Here is a 19,977-nt window from a genome sequence, read left to right on the forward strand (position 1 = left end):
AATTAGGTGTTGTGGTTAAGCACCCAGACTCGGGGACCAGGCTGCCTGGGCTTGGTTACTGCTCTGCCACTGGCTAGCTGTGTACTTCTGGCCATCATTCACCTTCTCTGTGCCTCAGCTTCCTCGTCTATAAAATGGAGACGTTCACAGGACTTACCTTGTGGAGTCGTTACGAGGATTAACGCATTAACTACGTGTAAAGGGCGCAGCCGGCTGTCTGGACACAGGGAGCGCCATACTTCGAGGCAGAAGACGGGCAACCGTTCTCCCCAGGAGCATAAATTTCGGTAGCCCGCCGCAAGCACAAAATGTATTTGCTATCTTTTTCCTTTTCTTAAAAATCCTTGTGCGACATACCCATGTTTGTTTAATATAAAGCCACATTTAAAGCACTAATTCATTAAGACCGACACTCCAGCAAGATTCCCGCCGACCTTCTGGCTCTGGCGCGCACTGGCGTATCCTGCACATGCTAACACGCAGTTTGATGGCGGTCCATGACTTCCAGGACCCTTTCAGCTCTGGTGTCGCATAGTTCAGAGCATCAGCACCACCAGGCTTCAGGAACCTGCTCTGGTGGCTGCTATACGGCATCCCCCACGCCCCCCACGCCCCTCACGCCCCAGACCCGGGGCAGCAATTCCTGAGCTGAGGCACCACCTGAGCCCCAGCAGGCCTGCTGCTGGAGGGCACGGGCTGCATCCTGCCCGCTCTGCTGCCTCGGTGCTACCCGCCGTGCCCCCACCTGGATCTTCTGCTCTAAGGTGGACGAAGAGAAAATAAGGGGGCGGGGAGTAGAGAGGGGAAGGGTTAAAGATGATGCTTTGTGTGGGAAAGTGCCTGCGGATATTTTTGTTCTGATGGTAGGAAACAAGGAAAAGGCGCAGGTAGCCACGATCCCTGGGGCTGTCCATCTCCCACCGCGCCCTCCTTAGCCCTCGAAGACACACCGAGACCTGCTCTCTAGACCCTTCTAAGCAACAAGGTGACAAAACTTGATGCCCCCTCCTCCATTTTAAAGACTTCACTTTATATAACACTCTAGCAGAACATCAGCAACACCTAAATGCTAAAAGTAGGGGAATGGCTGAGTAAATCATACCCCCTCCACTGGCCACTTAAAATCACGGTAATAGACGTCAGGAGGGTGGTTACCTCTGGGAGGTGGTGACAGGCAGGTGTGGTCAGGACTGGCCACGCAAGGGCTTCTAGGTGCTGGCAGTGGTGGTCTGTTTCTGAACCTGGGTGACGGGTTCTCGGTGTTTGTTTTATTACTAAAGTGACTCTCTGTGTTCTCTATACTCATGTGTATGTATGCTACATTTCAAAATAAAACGACAAAATATTTTTGAGAAGAAAAAATGATGGTAATTAGGACCACATCCAATTCAGAACACTAAGCAAAAGAGCAAATTCCAAAGTTGCATGAAATCTCAAATCATAACTGTGTCTTTTAAAATTGCATGCATGAGAAGAAAGACTTGGGGGTACTCACCGAAATGCTAAGAGTGTTGAGATTATGGGTATTTTTTTTTTTTCTCTTACCTATTTCCCAAACTTTCACAATAGTCACTCACACACACACACACACACACACACACAGTTCCCCTGAAAGGATTTTTAAAGGTATGATTTTTTAAATGATTTTCAAATCACTGTCACATCTGTTATCTCATGGATTCTTACAATCCTTTGGGCGGAGTCAGTACTAAGTAGTTCTGTTTCATAGACTGGAACACAGATGGAGTGTGTGTGATTTATGCAAGCCACTCAGTTGGCTGAAGGGAAACCTTCCAGTGGGTCTCAGGTCTCCTGAGTTCTGCATTAGCTGGACTGGGACTCCTGGCTGCTGGGACTTCATCCTTGGTGCCCGGGGCTCCAGGATCCTCATTCTTAACTAGGAGTAGCTGCTACCTGGGCTTTGATCCTCTGGTCCAAGGTGGGTGTCTAGGTGGTTGAAAATGGAGCACACAAAAGGTTCCAAAGATGCGGTCCCTGCCTGGGGTGCCCTCTTCCACTCTTTTCTCGAATAAGTCACAAAGTCCACAGATAAACTGTTTTGAAATGTTGAGAGAGAGAGAGAGAGAGAGAGAGAGAGAGAGAGAGAGAGAGAGGTGGAGATGTCAGGACCAAGGCTGTTTGAGAGTCAAGTTGGACAACACTTGTCCACTCTAGTTTTTGGAGGGGAAGAGATTATGGAAATGGGTCTGTCCTTGTGCAATTCAATGCCTCCCCCAACCCCAGGCCTTCTCTCCCTCCAACTCTCTTAGGAGAGGTTGCCAGGGGCTTACAGGGTGGCTCTGGCAGAAGGTCTTCATTCGAGGCCCAGGGCTCCTCACTTCAGAGGGGTAATGCCTTGAGAGAGAATACCAAAGGCACAATCAGACCAGAACCCATATCCCCTGCTCCCAGCTCCCAGCACTCTGCCCAGGCCATTGGCCCGCGGTGCATGGGGCAGAGCCCCGACATGCACTGGAGTGGCTGAGGGTGGAGAACAGGGCTCACTCTCATTGTTTTCTGCATGGAGTCTTATCGCCACGCCCCTGGAGATGGTCATTCTTGGATACAGCTCGACTTCCTCCACAATTGTTCGCCACAGACTAGGGGACAGAACGGGCTCTGGGAGAAATCCAGGGGTATCCCCCAAAGCCCTCCTTGATTCCCAATTAATGACACCACTACTGAGGCTGTGTGCTCCATTCTCAGAGATCCTTCCGACAAACTTCTGTGTTAGGTGCCATTAGTGCTTTATTTCAGCCAAGGAAACGTAAGCCCAGAAACGGAAATGATGCATCCAAGGTGACAGAGTCCCTTTCCACACTTCAGAGCCCACTAGGCAATGCTTCCCTGAGTTTCCTGAGGAGGCAGGCCCATTTTGCTGATTCTGAAGTTAGCGATCCTCGCTATTCAAACTGAGTTTAAGTGTGGGCTTTGGAAAGCAGAATAGAAAACCTACCCCACACTCTTTCTGAAGCGAAGTGGGTTGAGCCACAAAGACAAGGCTGGCGCCCAGCTGATTTTAACTTGTGCTGCATTTGCCCCTCTAGCGCTCTGTGAGCCAGCGAGCACAACCTTGGGGTTCAAAGAGGAGCAATGGGGCGGGGGAGGGAGCGGGAAGAAACTGTTCCCTAGACTAAGAAACTGCTAAAATCTTTAAATATCTCTGGACTTTTTTTTTTTTTTTGGCTCCCTGCAATGTTTTGGTGTTTAGATTCGGTTGCCACGAGTGGGCTGTTTTTAGCTGCCTTGTTCCATCCCCTCCCCTTTTAACTTTTTCCCCTTCCTTTAAGCACATGCCCCGGCATGAAGTTTCCAATTCTTATCTCACTCAGCAACACATACCGAGGCCGGTCTGAATGTGGATTCCCAAGCCGGTTCTCCAGCAGGAAACCTCGACAATATTCAAATCTCTGCTCAACCCCCTTTCAGCGCGGATTAACCCCTGGAATAACCCAAGCCAGGGCTGCCTTCTCAGGGGGCAGAGGCATTCTTTGCCTTTGTGCAGAGACATATTTCGGTCTGAGGAGCTGTTCCCGCCCCTCCTCTCCATGGTAGGGAGTCTGCACGCGGGACATGGGGTGCCATTAACTAAAGTTAGGGTACACTGAGGACGCACAGGACCAGATACGGATCGCCCCTCTGGGGGCACCAACGTAGGGGCTCTTCCTTTCCGCCTTCCCAGGCCTCGCCATCTGCCAGGCGCTTATCTCCCAGTTCTCCCCCCGGGGCCGGGGGCTGGGGGCTGGGGGCAGGGAGGCAGGGAGGCAGGCATCCTTTCTGTTTTCCTGAGATAAGAATTTCATTCGCCAGGGGGTGGGCTGACTTCCGCGTCGACAGTCTCGCAGCCGTTCGAGTGCCAGCGGGAAAGCCGGCAGGGCACCCCAGCCGCAGCCTGCGGTGAACGGCTGGCAGCAGGTCTATCCAGGTGTGCCTTGGAGATTCAAAACCAACAACTATCGCAATGCCAATAAGCCTGCCGAGAGGAACGGGAGGCACTGTGGAAGCAAGAATAAACCCACGGGCGTGCGGGCTTCGTCTTCAAGTCTCTGGCATGGGCGTGAGCAGGCCGGGCTGGCCGCTGTCTACCCTGCGCCTGCGGTTGGGCACAGGACTCAACCTCCACAAGTGTGGCTGGGGCGTGCGAGTGGCTCGGGGTTTAACGTGTGCACTGGCTGGGGTTGCGTTGGCATTGCACAGAGGAAGAGAAGGGAGAGCTTTCTCGCGTCCTCCCCCATCTCCTTGTTTCACTTTACCACGGCGCCGTTCCTCCCAGACGGCAGATAAGTAGATACAGCAGATAAGCAGAGAATCCCAAGCAAGGCTCCTGTAAACTGACAAACGCCCTTTCTCCCGGTCTGGGGGCTGGGCCGACACCCCCGGGGCTTACCCGGCGGCCCCGCCCGCCTCGGGTTTACCAGCAGACGCGTCGGCGGGAGGGCGGGTGTGGGGGTGTGGGGCAGGGAGTGCGGGGGTGCGGGCCTGCGCCTGCGGCGGCGGGTAGGGTGTGGCTAGGAGAGCCGTTACCATGGCGAAAAGTAAAGCAAAACAAGCGCCCCGAGCTTCCCGCGCGACGCAGCTGGAATCCGGACCAAGTCCCAAACAACCTGCACGTGGGTCCTGTGTGGAACCCCGGGGCTCGTCCTGGAGGAATGGACCTTCCGTGGCCGCCCTCGGCGTGGTCCTGAGCCTGAATCTCGGGGCGGGGCGGGGCGGGGTGGGGGTGTTCTGAGAGAGGCTGGGGCTGGGGAAGGAGAACACGGAGGCGGGCAATTCAGTTTTACCTGCAGCTCGGAGGGTCTCTGCCCCAGGCTGCTGGGCAATTGGAGGGGCTGGAGGAGGGGACACGGATACCCTGGGGTGGGGGACTATGTGCGTGTGCGTGAGACAGAAACAGACACTGATGGGACCCCCCATCGCCACCGTGACAGCCGGGGGCTTGCAGGTGCGGCGGGGTGGGGCTTCAAACCAGCGAGACCGGGTCTCGTTACCAAACTCCGACCTTCGCTTGCCTCTCCCAAGAGGGAGATGGGAGCCGGGGTTTGTGCCCCGGCCTGGCCCCACGGCGCACGGGCGCGCACGGGGCTCCCTCCCAGGCAGGTTCAAAACCTGCGAGGGCTACACTCGCTTCCAGATACACGCGTCCGTGGTTCCAGGAGGTCCGCAGACAGCCACGGTTGCGGAACCCAAGCCAAGAAGTCATTCTTAAGGTTCAAACCCAGTTCTGCCGAAGCCTCGGCTCGAATCTGGAGTCTCGGGACAGCGGCTTTCCCGCCGCCGGGGCTCGGAGAGGAAGGGAATTCTGCTGCGGGCCTCGGTTCCGCAGCTGTCAGTCCGTCCCGGTGCCGGCGGCCGGGGGCCAGCCCGTCCGCTCCGGGCGCCGAAAAAGACGTGCAAGCCGAAGACGGCTTTCCCCCGAACACCCAAGGAAGGAGACCGAGACGCCCTCCCTCCTCCTCTGCCCGGCCTCCAGGCTTCAGCCCTGCTCCCGGTCCCTCTCCGAGCTGCCTCGGATTTCTCCAGGTCGCTTGTCTTCCCGGGGTCTTGTTCGTTTCACTGTCGATTTCAAACGCGGTGGTTGTTTAAAACAACAGAATCCTAACCCAAACGTTCCCATCACTCGCCCCTGCCTGGTTGCCGGGCTCCCGACCTGTCTCGGGGCGGCTCCGCTCGTGCGGTCGGCTGGGGAGCCTCGGGGCTGAGAGCGCACGGCGCCCGCGGAGCGCTGCCCTCGACTCGGGGATTAACCGGCAACTCGCGGTCCCCGCCGCGGAGGTCACCCACGGAGGATGCCTTTGGGCGCCTCTCCCCCACCAGAGGCTAACGCTACAGTGCTTACCCCGCCCCCTACTTGAGAAGGAGGTGTTTGGCAGTGGAGGGGGGTATTTTCCCGAAGCTCCAGAAAATTATCACGGATTTTAAGGAAAGGACGTGCCCGCTTCCCAGCTTCACCTAGTCTGGGATGCGGCCAGGATCCTCCCCTCCACCTCGCCCCCACCGGCCCCCTCCCCCCACCTAGCGGAGGGAGAGATGCCAGCGCGGTGGAGTCATGCAGCTGGCTTGGGCACCATTGGCTCATGCCGGGAACACGCAGCAGCGAGTACGCACATCTGGCAGGCAGCCCGGGCAACTCGGATCCTGATATGGAGAGACAAGGCGGGCAGGTTTGCGTCCCAGCGCGCGAGGCGGGGAGGAAGCGCCGCGGCCGGCCCCGCCCCGAGCTTGCATCACCAGTCCCCACCTCTCCCTACCTCCCCTCTGGCCCCTCCTCCGCCCCTCCTCCTTTTGCCCAGCCTAGTTCAGCCGGTTCTCAGGGGAAGCTATTAATAGCATTACATCAGCCTAGGACTGGAGTAATCGGGCGCGGCGCCAGCCAGAGGGCTATAAAAGGGGTGATGCAACGCGCTCGCAGCCACAGTCGCACGCAGCGAGGCGGGCACTGCACTCCACTCTCCCAGCGCCGCCGCCGCAGTGAGCCCGCCAGCCCGCGCGCCGGCAGTGTGTTCCCGGTGCTCTCCCGCCGACCCCACCGACGGGCAGCCCGCCCCCGCCCCGACACCCCCCGCCCTCCGGACCCTGGCCGCCCCGACTGGAGACCGGAGGTGAGCGCTTGGAAGCCCAGAGAACGAGCGCGGCGAGAGTGGCTCGCTTTCATTCCCTTTGCGCTCCTGTAGTAACTAGCCCCGCGACCCCTGGAGTCACCCCCGACCGGCGCCCCCCAGCCTCCCGCTTCTAAAGAACCCCGGCTGAACGTTTCCCAGCCACCGCTGGTCCTCAGCGCTTCAGAAAGTTTCTCGCCAACAACTTTCTCTTTTGACTTGGGGCGCGAAAGTTTCCTGGTGAAGAGGTGGGCTCCTGCTTCTCGGCCAGGTTGGGGACACTGCTCTTCTCCGCCCTCGGCGTTTTCTCACCCGGCTGGGAGAGGGCGCAGGGAGGTGGGTTTCGCGGGGGTGGCCGAGGCTCTCCAGCTCACTGTCCGCTCCACGCTCCATCCCTCGCTTGGTGCCGGGGCACTGCCACTCCCATCTCCTCCTTCCCGAGGTCCGCAGCGGGGCACGAAGGCCGAGGGCTCACCAAAGTGCTGCCCCTTGGGCCAAACGGAATGAATGGTGGCCGGACCGACCAACCCGGGGCGCGGGCGCGGTCGCTGGGAGTCGCCCTGCGCACCGGAGAGCGCAGGGAGCCGCGAGCGAAAGTTTGTTGAGATAAGTTCCGAGGCGGCGAGCGCTCGGGTTCTGTCCTGCGGCAGAAGACGGAAAGGGTTCACGTCTCGGGCTGGCGTCTGGTGTCGGGCTCCCGGGTCTGAGACTTCCTGTTCCAAGTCTCTTACGCTTTGTTCTTCTCTGGTACCTGTGGCTCGAGCTCTTCCTCCGGCAGGTTCGCGGAGTTCTCCGCTTGTGGTTCACGGAGACCAGCCGTGGGGGAAGCGAGGGTGCGAAGCCAGATGTCCGTATAACTGAGAGAATGGCTTTGTGCCCCAGGGGCCAGGGCCGCGAGGAGAGCTGGTAGTGCCCTTGATGACCCTGAGCCTCGGCATCCCCAGCAGGAGGACGTGGGCACAGATGTAATGCGGGCCCCTCTGCGAGTCCGCGAGCACAGGTGGTGGTTGGACCAGATAACCATTAAGGTCCTTCCTGGCCAGATTCTCGGATTCTAGAGGGGTGCAATTGAGATTAAGGGGGCCAGTGAGGGGCCTTGAATGAGTTGAAGGACGGGGGAGTCTCTAAGGTACTGAGCAGCCTCGGAGGCAAAAGGGGAAGGAGACTTCTCTATGGGGCATCTTCCCTTTCCAACTCTCTTCCCCGTGGAATTGGGTCTCCGCCCGCCCCCACGCTGCATTTCATCTCATCTACTTACTTTCTAACCACTTTCTTCTCTCTGATTTCATTTCCTAGATCACAGTTGCTTCGAGTTGCTCAAGCTTTGGTGTGTGTGGGGGGGGGGGCGGTAAAATGTGTGCGTTGTGGGGGGTGGGGTGGGGGTGGTGGTTAAGAAAGGGCCAAAGGGCCAAGAGCCAGGGAGGAGGGTGGGGTTGAGACGGGAAGAACCCAAGGGCTCCAGCAGCAGCCACAGGTGCCATATCCTACCCAGACTGGGGGCCCGAAGTTCTGCCTGTCCCGTCGTCTCCCAGCGCACCTACCTCCGTGTGGGCGACAGTCACCTGTCTTTGGGGCTTCGGCAGAACTTTAAATGAAGGGGAAATGGATATTACTGTCCCCTTGGTTTGCATGTAGCATTTGTTGTAGAATAATGCTGCAGTGTATAGGCTCTTGCTTTGAGGGTATTCCGTCCCGAGACTGGAGTGGGGGTGGGTTTGTGGTTGTTATTGTGGGGCCGGTTTCAGCGACAGCGTGGCCGGTAGCACTCCAGGCCCGCAGTGTGGGTGAGACCCAGTCCTCCGCACCTGGGGCAGCTGTCTCAGCCTTTGGGTCCTCGTTGTCTTAGCCACGCCCTGTCCCTCTCTCCCTCTCCCTCTCCCTGTGGGCCGCTTCTTCCCTTGTTCTCTACCCTCCCTCCCCTGCGGGTCCTGTCCAAGCCTTCTCTGCGCTGGGTACCAGGTTACTGGACTGTTGACCCCTGGTCTACCTGGCCAGTGGCTCTGTTCTCCAGTTGCCTTGCCGACTGCATCTCTGTTGGTGATGGCACTAAATGGGCAGTGGGAGGGTGGTCAGCAGCTCGGCCTGAACTGGACCTCTCCCCAGCGTTAGGGCCTTGGGCAAGTCACTGTACTTTCCTGTACCTCGTTTTACTCGGTTTACAAGTGCAGGCCTGACCTAGGTGACTCTAAGTGTTCTGTCCCGTTAGAGTCCACGACTTCTTCCGTTTTCAGATTGGGTGGGCAGGGGGCAGGGTCAGTGACTCCAGGGGTCCCCCACCCTGGGGAAGAGGAAGTACATAGCCAGGACACCACAGAAACCAGAAATGGTTTCTCTAGTGAGAACTAGCTATTTCTTAAGGACGTAAAACCTGTGGGGACAAGCTGCTGCCAGCAAATGGGCGGGGGGGGGGGGTGGGATTGACCTGGCATGACAGGAAGCTGGGGGTCAATCAAAGTGCAGAAGCAGCTGTGACTGCCGGGAATTCCTGATGAACGGGACTCAGCTCACTGACTGACGACAGTATCGAGCTCCCCCGGCCCCGGGGAAAGTGGGGTCCCCGTGGTGTTGGGTACCCGGGACATGTGGAAACGCACCTTCACGGATCTCGCACGGTCTTCCTGACTGCCCTGTGAGGGAACTAGGGCAGGTGGCATTGGTCTCACTTCACAGATGAGGAGACGGAGGCCCTGGGAGCACGAGTTGCTTCTTGGTGGGTGCTCAGCTTGTGAGTGGTAGCGACAGGCCTGGCAGCATCTGGTCCCAGAGGCTGGCCTCACCCCTCCACCCTTCAGGCGGGCTGGGGGAAAGACCAGCACGGTATGAAGTTAGCGAAAGGCCGATGCTGGCTTCTGACTGTATTTTACGAGCAGTAGTAGTTGGTGGAAAGCGATAAGAATTGAAGTGAAAATTCAGCACGGTTGCTTGTAGGTACTAGGAAACAAAGTCTAGGCGCTGAATTTCCAGTTAAAGAAACACATGAGTAAAGTTTCACTTTCTTGAAAATGATGAAACTGCCAACGATATGACATGATTTCTGATCAGAGATAATGAAGCAGAAGCAAAATGCAAAGTGCTTTGTAGCAAGCCTGGACAATTTTAAGATCAATATAGAAAGTCAACTCAGAAAATCATCAAATATTTTTTTTTCTTCAGTGAAGGGGATGTCAGAGGGTCTCAACTTGTGGGGGGGGGGGAATGTCTGAAGATTTAACTTTATTTTCCTTGTAGGGACATAGCAGGCGTCCAGACTGAATCATACCATAAGAGAGTTGAGTACAGAGGTCACTAGAAAGTATCTCAAGAAACCAAAAACTAAGCTTTAGCCGAGTGCAGAGAAAGCCCAGATCTCTACAGACACAACTACATTACTTTCTGAAAAGCTTTTAACATTCTACAACTCTTTTCTATCCCCAAGTAAGCCCTCCCAATGCTTTCATAAAGACATTCCATACCACTGACATTCTTCATTTTCTTTCATCAGGACTGCTGACTTTACACTAAGGAGGAAAAAAAAAACAACAACAACAAAGAGCAGATCTCAAGTCTTGAGAGCTCATTAATAAACTTAGTCGGGTGGTGAAATGGAACTGCACTCGACTGCCATGGAGTTCGAACTCCCCGTGTAGAAGGAGCCAGCCTTCTAGCCTTCCAAACAAGGGCGAGCCCAGGGGTAGCTCTGAATTCCATCAGAAGTTGGAAAGGGAGGGAAAACATGAATGCATGGGAGAACCTTAAGCCTCTGGCTTTGGAAGGCTGGTCTCACAGAGTTTATCACCTGCCAGAGCCCAGCGCCCTCCCAGCGCCCTAAGATTATAGGATTAAACTGGTGGAACATCAGTTCTGACTCACGGCACAGGGCTTTAGGAAGAGCACTAACATACATTGGGTTTCTTTGAATAGTCAACGGTGGCATTTGTTGGCCTGGAATTCTTGCCTCCGACAGTGTCTCTCAGATCTTAAGCGGGAGTTAGAGGTCAGGGCATCTACTGAGAGGTGTTTGAGATCAAAGAGAGTGGCCGGCCAGCCTCCCACGCGGGCCTCCTGGAGCGTCTGTCAGAGAGCCAGCCCTGTGCTAGGGCATCCCTGGGAGGCCCAGGAAGAACATGCCTCCTGGTCGCATTGTTTCCAGGCATGTTCATGTGTTAGTATTCTGTTCTTTTACGGAGGAGAAGGCAGCCACTGGGAGGTACAGTGATGGCATATGAGTGGGTGAGCCTTATACCTTGATCTTCTGACCCAAGTCTGGGAATTTTTGTGGACCAAAGACCCACTTATACATACTCCGAAGTGCGGGCAGCAGCCTGAGTGCACACCCTGACATAGAAAGATCAGCAGTTTGTTACCTTGAGTTCAAGTTTTCCCTGTGGCGCTTTCCTTCGTTTCTTCAGTTCTGGGACCCCCACAACCCTTATGCCCGTCCCATTCCCAAGAAACACTTGCTCTGGTTTTTGGTTTGTTTTTGCCACGTGGAATAATATTCTATAAATTAAAGGCATAAGTTCTGGAGTCAAAACTAATTCCAAACCCTGATGCTGCCTCACACTAAGTATGACTCTAGACAGGTTGTTGAGCTTGTATAAACCTCAGTTACCCCATCTGTAAAATGGGGCTGGGACCTCGCCCACTGGGTTCTCGTGAGGACTAAATGAGATAGTGCAGATGAGGTTTCTGCTAGGAAGGAGGCACTCGTTACATGGCAGCAGTTTGCTGGTGGGCTTCCTCTCTGGCTGGGCTTGGCTTAAAGACCACAGGTCCCCAAGATTGAGGGTGCTCCAGGGGACCCCCTGGCTAGACGATCCCTGCACTCATTGCCCCTGGAGAACTGACCGCCTGAATGAGGGGACAGGCACTGCGGGAGGAAGTATATGACAAGGTGGGGTTTATAGGGGCTGCTCCAAATTGGGGCCATGAAACTATGACTTCTTTTACCCTTTACTTCCCTATTGTCAGCTTGGGTTCCCTGGACCACAAAATGATAGAAGTGGGCAGGACTTGAGGAGCCAGTCGATTTGACCACCTGTTCCCGAGTTTACGTGTTCTGTGGGGCAGTCGCCAGTGGTGAGCGAGCAGGGGAGCAGCCGGTGCCGGGTGCCGTGCCAGGCACGGGGGCCGAGCGGCTGCGGACACGCAGTCCCCACGCTGCAGACGCTCTCAGCGTTTTGCCAGATGAAGACTGAGTCTCAGAACGCCTCAGTCCCGCTGCTCCTTCTGGTCACACTGACCAGAGCCAGTCCCAGGCCCCCCGCTGGCCCCCAGACCAAAGCTCTCCAGACACCACAGGGCTGAACAAGACCTCCAGAGGAGACCCAGAACCTTAGCTCCTCACTTTCCTTCACTCTGAGGTCTTGGAGTCACCAAGCTTAACTTTACAAAGGGGCTACTGGCCCCTTGTGGTCTGAATCCCTGGCTCCCAGCCCTTGCCCAGGACTGGCTCAGAGAAACACACCTGCTATGGTTGCCATCCTCCTTCTCATTTATTTGGATCCAACTTGCTGGGGGAGAAGCATCAGAGATATATTTGCTAAATTCAAGGGTCCCCCCCACGCCTTGCTTTACTTCCACTTACTGACAACTTCAACTTGAGATGCCAAGTTTCTTTTTTTCAAAAAGAGACTGGAAATGGGTTTACATAATAGTTTCACTTTTTGTTTTTAATGCTCTTCCTCTTTCAGTTCTGTTTGAGGCTTCATTTGCATATAAGCACACCAGCCCGAATTAATGCTTTTAAGAATTTAGAATAGCCTGAAATGCCACCCCTGATAAAATTCAGGTGGGCATTTTATCCACATCACTGAGCTGTGTATTCTAAGAACCTGTTTCACTCACACTGAGCGTGGCATGAAGTGAAGACAGGACAGAAGCTGGAGGGCGTGTGGGACTTTTCCTGGGAGTGGGGCTGGGGTTGGAGGTCGCAGGTGTGGGGGGACTTTGTCCCATGCCCCGGGTCCCTGAAGTAGTTTGGGTTTCGATGTGTCTTTCAGCAAAATGATGCTTCAGCACCCAGGCCAGGTCTCTGCCTCGGAAGTCAGTGCCTCTGCCATCGTCCCCTGCCTGTCCCCTCCTGGGTCACTGGTGTTTGAGGATTTTGCTAACCTGACACCCTTTGTCAAGGAAGAGCTGAGGTTCGCCATCCAGAACAAGCACCTCTGCCACCGGATGTCCTCTGCGCTGGAGTCGGTCACCGTCAGCACCAAACCCCTCGAGATGGCGATCACGAAAGCCCAGGTAGGTTCTGCCACAGGTGTCCGTTCTTTCAGCAGGTATTTGTCATGCACCTGCACGCCTACCACGTGCCAGAGCGTGCTCCAGGCAGGGGGGTTGAGTAAAACCAACCACTGCCCTCAGGGAGCTTACCTTCCACTGGGAGGAGACAGACAATGCACAGAAGGAGTACAGACATAACGTGAGAGACTGGCAAAGGAGAAAAACTCAAGCAGCAGAGGGGGACTGAGAACAGGGCTGGGGTGGGGCGCTGCTCCACATCAGGAGGTCAGGGAAGCCTTCACTGGTAGAATGGCCTCTGAGCAGAGACTCAAAAGAGGAGAGGGAGGAGGCCATCTAGGTATGTGGCAAAAGAGCAAGAATTGGGGCACTGCGGGGGGGTGTGCTTGGGGATAAGAGCGGCAGCGAGGTGAGGGGTAGGGGTCCAGGTCGGAGCGGAGGTGGTGGGTGGGGACGGATTGTGCTGGGTCTCACAGACCACCGTGAAGATGCAGCCGTTTACTCAGAGTGGGGTGGGCGGCCCCTGGAGAGCTCCTGAGCAGCAGGGCAACGTGGTCCGACCTGTAGTTTTCAGATGACCACCAACTGCCACATTGAGAATGGGCAGTAGGGGCGAGAGTAGAAGCGGAATATAGGAGTGAGAGGTGGCAGTAATCTGGGTGCGCAGTGGAGGATCAGGTCAGGAGGGAAGCCACGAGGTGTGGAGAAGCGGCTGGCTCCTGGGTCTGTCTTGAAGGGTAGAGTGGATGTACTGATGCATCGGACATGCAGTATGGCTCCAAGTGGGGGACTCAAGGGTGGCACCCACATTTCTGGCCTGACCAACTATAAGGATGGTGCGCCCATTGGCTGCCGAGATGGGGACTGTAGGAGGCTGGATGGCGCCAGGACACAGGTCCATCCTGTGGGACGCCACAGCGGAGGAGGCAGCCGGGCCTGTGGGTTGGGAGTTCAGAGGAGAGTCAGGACTAGAGATGCAGAGTGGGAAGCCGTCAGCATAGGGGGGTTATTTAAAGACATGAGCCTGTGTGAGATCACCTTTTGTGTCTAGTCGTTCTGAAGAAGCACCAAGCGCAGTTTATTTTCATAACTGCAAAGACCCAGGCGGCCAGGCTGTGGTGTGAGGACCCGCCAGCCATGCTCACCACAGCTGTGTGTCGTGCTCACAGCCTTAGAACCAGGTTCTGCTTCAAGTTCACTTCTGTCTCTGACACTTGCACTGCTCCCCACTTGGTGACCTTTTTAAAGACACGTGGAGTTGCAGACACGGTGAGAAATCCGTGCGGTGGTTGCTGGTGACGCTGTGTGTGGTGGCTTCAAGACCCAGAGCCGAGGTCCTGGGTGTTTGGTTGGCTGTCCCCTTGTGGGCACAAGATGGGAGAGTTTCAGGCCTGACGGACGTGGACCTGCCCTTGGACAAGGAGTAGCGGAACTGGCCGAAAGGGAACTGAGTTTTAAAGGAAGTTGGCTAAGAATCTGTATGATTCTATACAAGGGCTCTCTGATTCTATGTAAGGGCTAATAAAATGACATATTTTAAGGGTCTAGTAGAGGACCTGGCTGATCATTATGTCAGGGACTGGTAGAGAGAGGGGACCAGTGTATGATGCTGTTCTTAGGGGCATTGGCTGGGCCCTAATTAACCCAAGGGGATGTCACTGGTAGGTCCCCAGCACAATAGTGGATGGTGCAGGTTGGACATTGGGATACTCAAGGTCATATTTATTTGAATTTTATAATTAAGGATGGAATGGAAGTAGCTGGATCATCACAGAAGGAAGGAGAGCATTTTGGAAGGATACTTTTAGGGTTCTCTAGAGGAAATAGTAGGCAGGCTGCCTTGTGGGAAAAGTCCTTAAAGCCCCCCAACCCATCTGTGATTCTGTGTTCATCAGCTGATCTCCTGATCGCAGGTGCCTCTAACAAGTAGGTTTTTCTGTCAGGAAGAAAATGCACCGACTGACCTCCTGGAATGCTCTGGTCCCCTTGGCTGCTGTAATTCTCAACTTAAAACAAGACACTGAGCCGGGGGAGCCCATAGACATCCTGTCTGTGTGTTTGGGCAGCGTGAGCCTGTTCCCCAGATCTCAGTCACCCAGCTGTGACCTGCAAAGGACATGGGATGAGGGACCAAAGGCCCCAGTTACACCAGGTTTTGTAGCCTACTGGTCTGCTGACCACGAGCTGGCGATTCCTGGGCCTCCCTGGGCACCTTACTGCACTAACAGATCAGTGTTATCAGTTGGTTGAATTCCTCATTTCCACATTAATAAACCGATGGGACCCACCCAGATGGCCTCTAGAAAGGCCTCTCTATCTCGGACAGTATGTGAACTTGAGATTTGCTCCACTGTCAAGTACTTCCTCACGTGAGAAGTCCCTGAATCCTCTCCCATCTATCCAAAAATGTCAAAATGTCAGAGGAAATACCAGAATCACTGAGTTGTTGAGGAAGACACAGATGGTGAGGTTAATAATAACTAAAGCTTCCATAGCACTGGCTGTGAGCTCAGCACTGTGCAGAGCATTTGCATTTATTCACTGATTTGACCCTCATCATAACCCTATTAGGCAGGTACAATTATCCATCCCATTTTACAAATGAGGACACTGAGTCTCAGAAGAATACGCTCACTTCCCTGAGGTCTCACAGCTTATAGGTAGTAAAGCTGGAATTCAAGGGCAGTTTAGTCTAAAGCCAAATGTCTGCCTGTGTGGGTCCGGGACCCCAGGTGTACAATGTGGGATGTCTCTCACCGCACTTCCCCCTTGGGCTTCGCTCCCCCTACGCTGCAAGCTGTCCGTCTCAGTCCAGACCAAGTCAGTGCCATCTAGGGCAGACGCCCAGCAGTAAGCCAGGCACGCGGTGATGACAGCACGCCAGGGTCTCTGGTTTGAGGCGTGGCTCCCATCCCCTTTTCCACTGTCCAGAGCAGTGACAAGTGATGTGACGAGGCCTGACATTAGCAGCCTGCTCCATGACCCACTCAGCCCTCCAGCTCCACCCCAGCTGGACGCTGGTCTATAAGCCAGGTCCAGCAGCTGGACCCTGCCAACCCCTCATCAGCCCTCAGACCGAGCCAGGATCCGGTGAACTTCCAGAGGACCAGATGCTAAAACAGGATAGGGTTTTGTTCTCTGAGGAGCCCCGGGGCTGGTGCAACGCGAGGCCGGGAGGAGGAGATCTGTATTTAACTGAAGGATAAATCAGTGGATGGTTCTCGTTTGCCCCCCATCGGTGGCACCTAGCCAGGGGTGATATGCCTCTGTGGTTGGGATGAGCTCAGGTCCCTCTTCCCCAGGAGCCCCACGGGCTTCTCCTGAGCTCAGGGAGGGGGTGCTGTGAGGCTCCAGAGGAAGCCAGAGGGGACTGGGCTGCCCTCGGGTCTTGAATCAAAGCGACAGGGGGATGAGGGTGGCTAGGCCACCGAGGTCATTCATGGTTTTAGGGGAAAGGACATTCACCAAGCAGAATCTATTTCCTGTTTTAATGCTTACTGGTAGCAATAGTTATTGATTTGAATATCAAACCTACATTAAGATCCAAATACATTTTTAAAATAAGCTCAATTTCAGTTTACCAATATTGCCAATATAATTTTAACAGTTCTTTGATTTTTATTATTCATTCTTCAGGGCGTATGTGTGTGGTGAGGTGCATGTAGAAGCCTTGGGCTTTACTCTTTCCAGGTCCTTCAGAATCCTGGCCGCCCTGGTTTGCTAGTTTTTCGTGGCAGTAAAAGGCAGCGTGTTTGAGGTGGGTCGCCTTTCTTGCCTCCCAGTAAGCAAGTGCCTCTTGGATTTTATAGGTAACCCCGGAAGAAGATGAAAGGAAAAAGAGGCGGCGGGAAAGGAATAAGATCGCAGCCGCCAAGTGCCGAAACAAGAAGAAGGAGAAGACAGAGTGTCTGCAGAAAGTGAGTGTCTTCTCGCCTTTCCCCGCCCTCTTGCTCACGCCTGTCCCCCGCCAACCTCGTGGCACTCACCCTCAGAGGGGGAGTTACAAGCCCCCTACTCAGAGGTGTTTTCAAAACCCGAGCAGGGCGTCGTAGCTGGGAGCAGAAATGCCAGCGGCTGAATGAAACGTGACTCTGGGTGTATACAAGCAGGTGTGCGAATGAGAATGAAACACCCCGCCGTGGCCTCGGCCAGTTCCTACATGTCCGGCGGCTCCCAGGCTGCAGGATATGTCAGCCCAGTTACAGAGGCTGCCCTTGCCCCTTCGCCTGAGAAAAGGAAGCTGCCAGCTCCCACTTGGCTCACTATGAAACGCCTTTAATTAATCTCTTCAAACAAGTTATTTCCTTAATCCGCAAGCAGTAGTTAAACTTTCTTGGTGTTCCTGTGTGCAGCCCTTCTTGGTTCACCCAGTCAGCGTAGCTCCTGGCTGCATTCAGCCGGCCCCACTTCCCAAAGGGAACAGCGTCTGTGGCAGGTGGGACGGCTCGTGGTGCAGCCTTTCCAGTGGTTGTGGCCCTTCCCCCTGGTGTGCACAGGCCGGGGCAGAGTCTCACCCGGATTCAACGGGTCCTCAAGGGTTCTGTTGATTGCTTTAGGGACTCAGCGAAAATTAAGACATTTTGTGTGTCGCTGTATACATACTTTCTGGGGAGAGGAGCTTCCCACTGAAATTAGTGACTCACAGAAGACGAAGCATCGTGAGTCTGGAGTTTGTCCCAGCCCCCAAGGCCCTTGTGGGTCCAGAAGACCTGCACACGGGCTGTTGGGCTCATGCAAAGGAGATCCCTGAGCCATTGGTTCCACTGCAGCTTCATTACTATCAGAGTCACACCCTGCTCAAACCTTGAGTGAAAACTCAAGGGCATTTCTGAAAAAGCCTCTAAGTTCAAGAAGACCCTGGCTTCTCCAGGGTCTGGATTCTCCCGAACCTAAGGCTGCTGCCCCAGCTGTGTGGGGCAGCGCTGTGGCAGGGAGCCAGTGGCATTGGCTCTGCGGGCCATTTCCAGCTTGATGAGTCCCTATGTGTCCCAGGTGCCACCCTGCCACCCAGGGACCATTCCCTGGTCACCCGGTCACCCGCTCCTTGCTGGAACTTGGCTCCATTCTTACTAACTCTGTTGCTTATCCCCTAGGAGTCGGAGAAGCTGGAGAGTGTGAATGCCGAGCTGAAGGCCCAAATCGAGGAGCTCAAGAATGAGAAGCAGCATTTGATATACATGCTCAACCTTCATCGACCCACATGTATTGTCCGGGCTCAGAACGGGCGGACTCCAGAAGATGAGAGAAACCTTTTTATCCAACAGATAAAAGAAGGAACATTGCAGAGCTAAGCAGCTGTAGTTATGGGGGCACGTGGGGACTCCTCGTCGAATCCTCCTTCTACATCCAAAACCCTGCAGCCATTGGAGATCTGACTTCCTGTGCACCTCTTGAATCCCAGTCGCAAAGCACCGGGGAGGCAGGAGGGCTCCGTGACTCGGCGGGGCCTCTCCACTCTGCCCCCGAGCGGACTTCGGACCAGAGCAAGGGCAATTTTTGCCTCGACTCCAGGATTTAGGCCTTAACATACCAGCCATTCTTGGGTTCTCCAGATGGCCCCTGGTTAGGGTCCTACCCACCTTTCGTCTGGATTCTGCACAAACCAGAATTCCCACCATTAGGGTTCCCGCAGAAGAAGTGTCTGTACCTTGGGTGGGTGGGGTGGGGTGGGGCCACCTCCTCCGTTGCCACTGCCACCGTCACTTGTAGGGGACACGGAGTGAGAATGGCATTTAGCAAAGTTGGACAATGGCCAGGGTTGTGCTTCTAGCAAATATGCTGTCGTGTACAGGAACCGTTGTGTGCAAGGCATTTGTCCCATTACTAGGCATTGTGCGCTCCCGATGTCTGTTCCGACGACACCGGTGTGATTTTTTCATTACTTTCCTCAGGTCTGGTTTCTGAGGGTTCGAGGGGCTATCACCATGTGCAGTGTTTCACAAAATGTCCAGGTGGCCGGAAGAGCGTGTCAGCCCCGGGAGAACAGGGTTCTGCTAGCCAGCAGTGCCGTTCTGTGCCAGCCAAGGTGGCTTCCTGTCCCTGGGCACCCAGGCTCTAATGCAGAATTCACGGGCACGGCTGCGGCAGGTCCTCTGTCACTGGGTGAAAGCAGGAAGACCACCTGCCAGAGGGTTAGGGCGCTCTGCTCAGTGACTTAGGTCAGGACTCATTTCCAGGCTGTGAGAGCCAAAGAGTATTCCCTTTCCCTTTCCCTTTCCCTTTTCCTGCAGTTGGAAACCACGTGCAGCGGAGGCGCGTTTGAAGCCAGGCGATGGATGCCTGGGCGTTAGCATTAATGGATGTTGATGGCGTCGTGTTTGTCGCGTGGATGTTTGTAGCAATCTGGCCCAGAGCCTGACACAGCTGTGAGTGAGAGGTCGTTCACACTGGCCACAGGGACTCTGGTCTGTTTCAGTTCTGATGTTTCCGTGAAACCCTCAGAGTGTTCAATCCTACACAATAGTATCATTGCAGTTTTCCGTAAGAGAAAATGTTACTTATTTATCCTAGTATTCCTAACTTGTCAATATAATAAATATTGAAACCAAGATGCAGTAAACAAACTTCCGTGTTGTGCTGGTTTCTGTTCTTTGAAACCAACGGGTGGTTGAAATCCAGTCACTGTGCAGTCCCTTTCCTCTCCACAGGCGTGGGGGGTGGGAGGGTTACTTGGCCTTGAACATCCCCCGAGGGCCCCTTTGTTCTCTGGGCGCCTGCCGCAGGCTGGGGGAGTGGCCTCTCAGTCCCGCTCCTCAGTCCGCGGCGTCCGATGCTCAGTTTCTCATTAACGGACCCTGGGACGCAGCATCCCGTACATCCCTCAGCCTGCTTGGTGTGGAGACAGAACTCTGATGTAAAATCTGAATTGCTAAATACCTCAATGATCGCTTTCTCTAAGGGTGTGGAGCCTGAGACGTACACCTGTCGCTCAGCTCGAGCCGTGGACACCTTACCTTCAGCCACGGACCTTCTCTCGGAGTAGCCACTTCAGTTAGATTCATAACAACGCCCAAGCGCGTGTCTCGTTGGTGCAAGTGTACACGAGTCCACTATCACGAAAACAGTGAGGGGAGGTTGGGGAAGAAGGAGGAATAATTTTAGGTGGGACAGGTGTGGTGATTTAAAGAAAAGGATTCCATCTAATTTTCTGGAATCTCCC

General features: G+C 54.8%; 1 protein-coding gene across 2 annotated transcripts; it reads left to right on the forward strand.

Annotated features, from left to right (window-relative positions):
* Positions 1-6,402: 6,402 nt before the first annotated feature.
* Positions 6,403-19,370, forward strand: ATF3 (activating transcription factor 3). 2 transcript variants are annotated; one of them, XM_028530799.2, is made up of 4 exons: positions 6,403-6,599; positions 12,578-12,821; positions 16,628-16,735; positions 17,912-19,370. In XM_028530799.2, the coding sequence occupies exons 2-4, from the start codon at positions 12,582-12,584 to the stop codon at positions 18,107-18,109; spliced, it is 546 nt and encodes a 181-aa protein (XP_028386600.1). In that variant the 5' UTR covers positions 6,403-6,599; positions 12,578-12,581; the 3' UTR covers positions 18,110-19,370. The 2 variants fall into 2 exon arrangements, with proteins under 2 accessions (XP_028386600.1, XP_035871070.1); XM_036015177.1 differs by lacking the exon at positions 6,403-6,599 and adding an exon at positions 6,641-6,867.
* The last annotated feature ends 607 nt before the right edge of the window (positions 19,371-19,977 follow it).

Source organism: Phyllostomus discolor, chromosome 14 (assembly GCF_004126475.2).
Source record: "Phyllostomus discolor isolate MPI-MPIP mPhyDis1 chromosome 14, mPhyDis1.pri.v3, whole genome shotgun sequence".
Classification (NCBI taxonomy): domain Eukaryota; kingdom Metazoa; phylum Chordata; class Mammalia; order Chiroptera; family Phyllostomidae; genus Phyllostomus; species Phyllostomus discolor.

Excerpts from the sequence above, each read along its gene's own strand:
- ATF3 (XM_028530799.2), top strand. The coding sequence starts at position 12,582 with ATGATGCTTCAGCACCCAGGCCAGGTCTCTGCCTCGGAAGTCAGTGCC. Across the intron at positions 12,822-16,627 it reads TGGCGATCACGAAAGCCCAG|GTAACCCCGGAAGAAGATGA; the intron begins GTAGGTTCTGCC and ends TGGATTTTATAG. Across the intron at positions 16,736-17,911 it reads AGACAGAGTGTCTGCAGAAA|GAGTCGGAGAAGCTGGAGAG; the intron begins GTGAGTGTCTTC and ends CTTATCCCCTAG.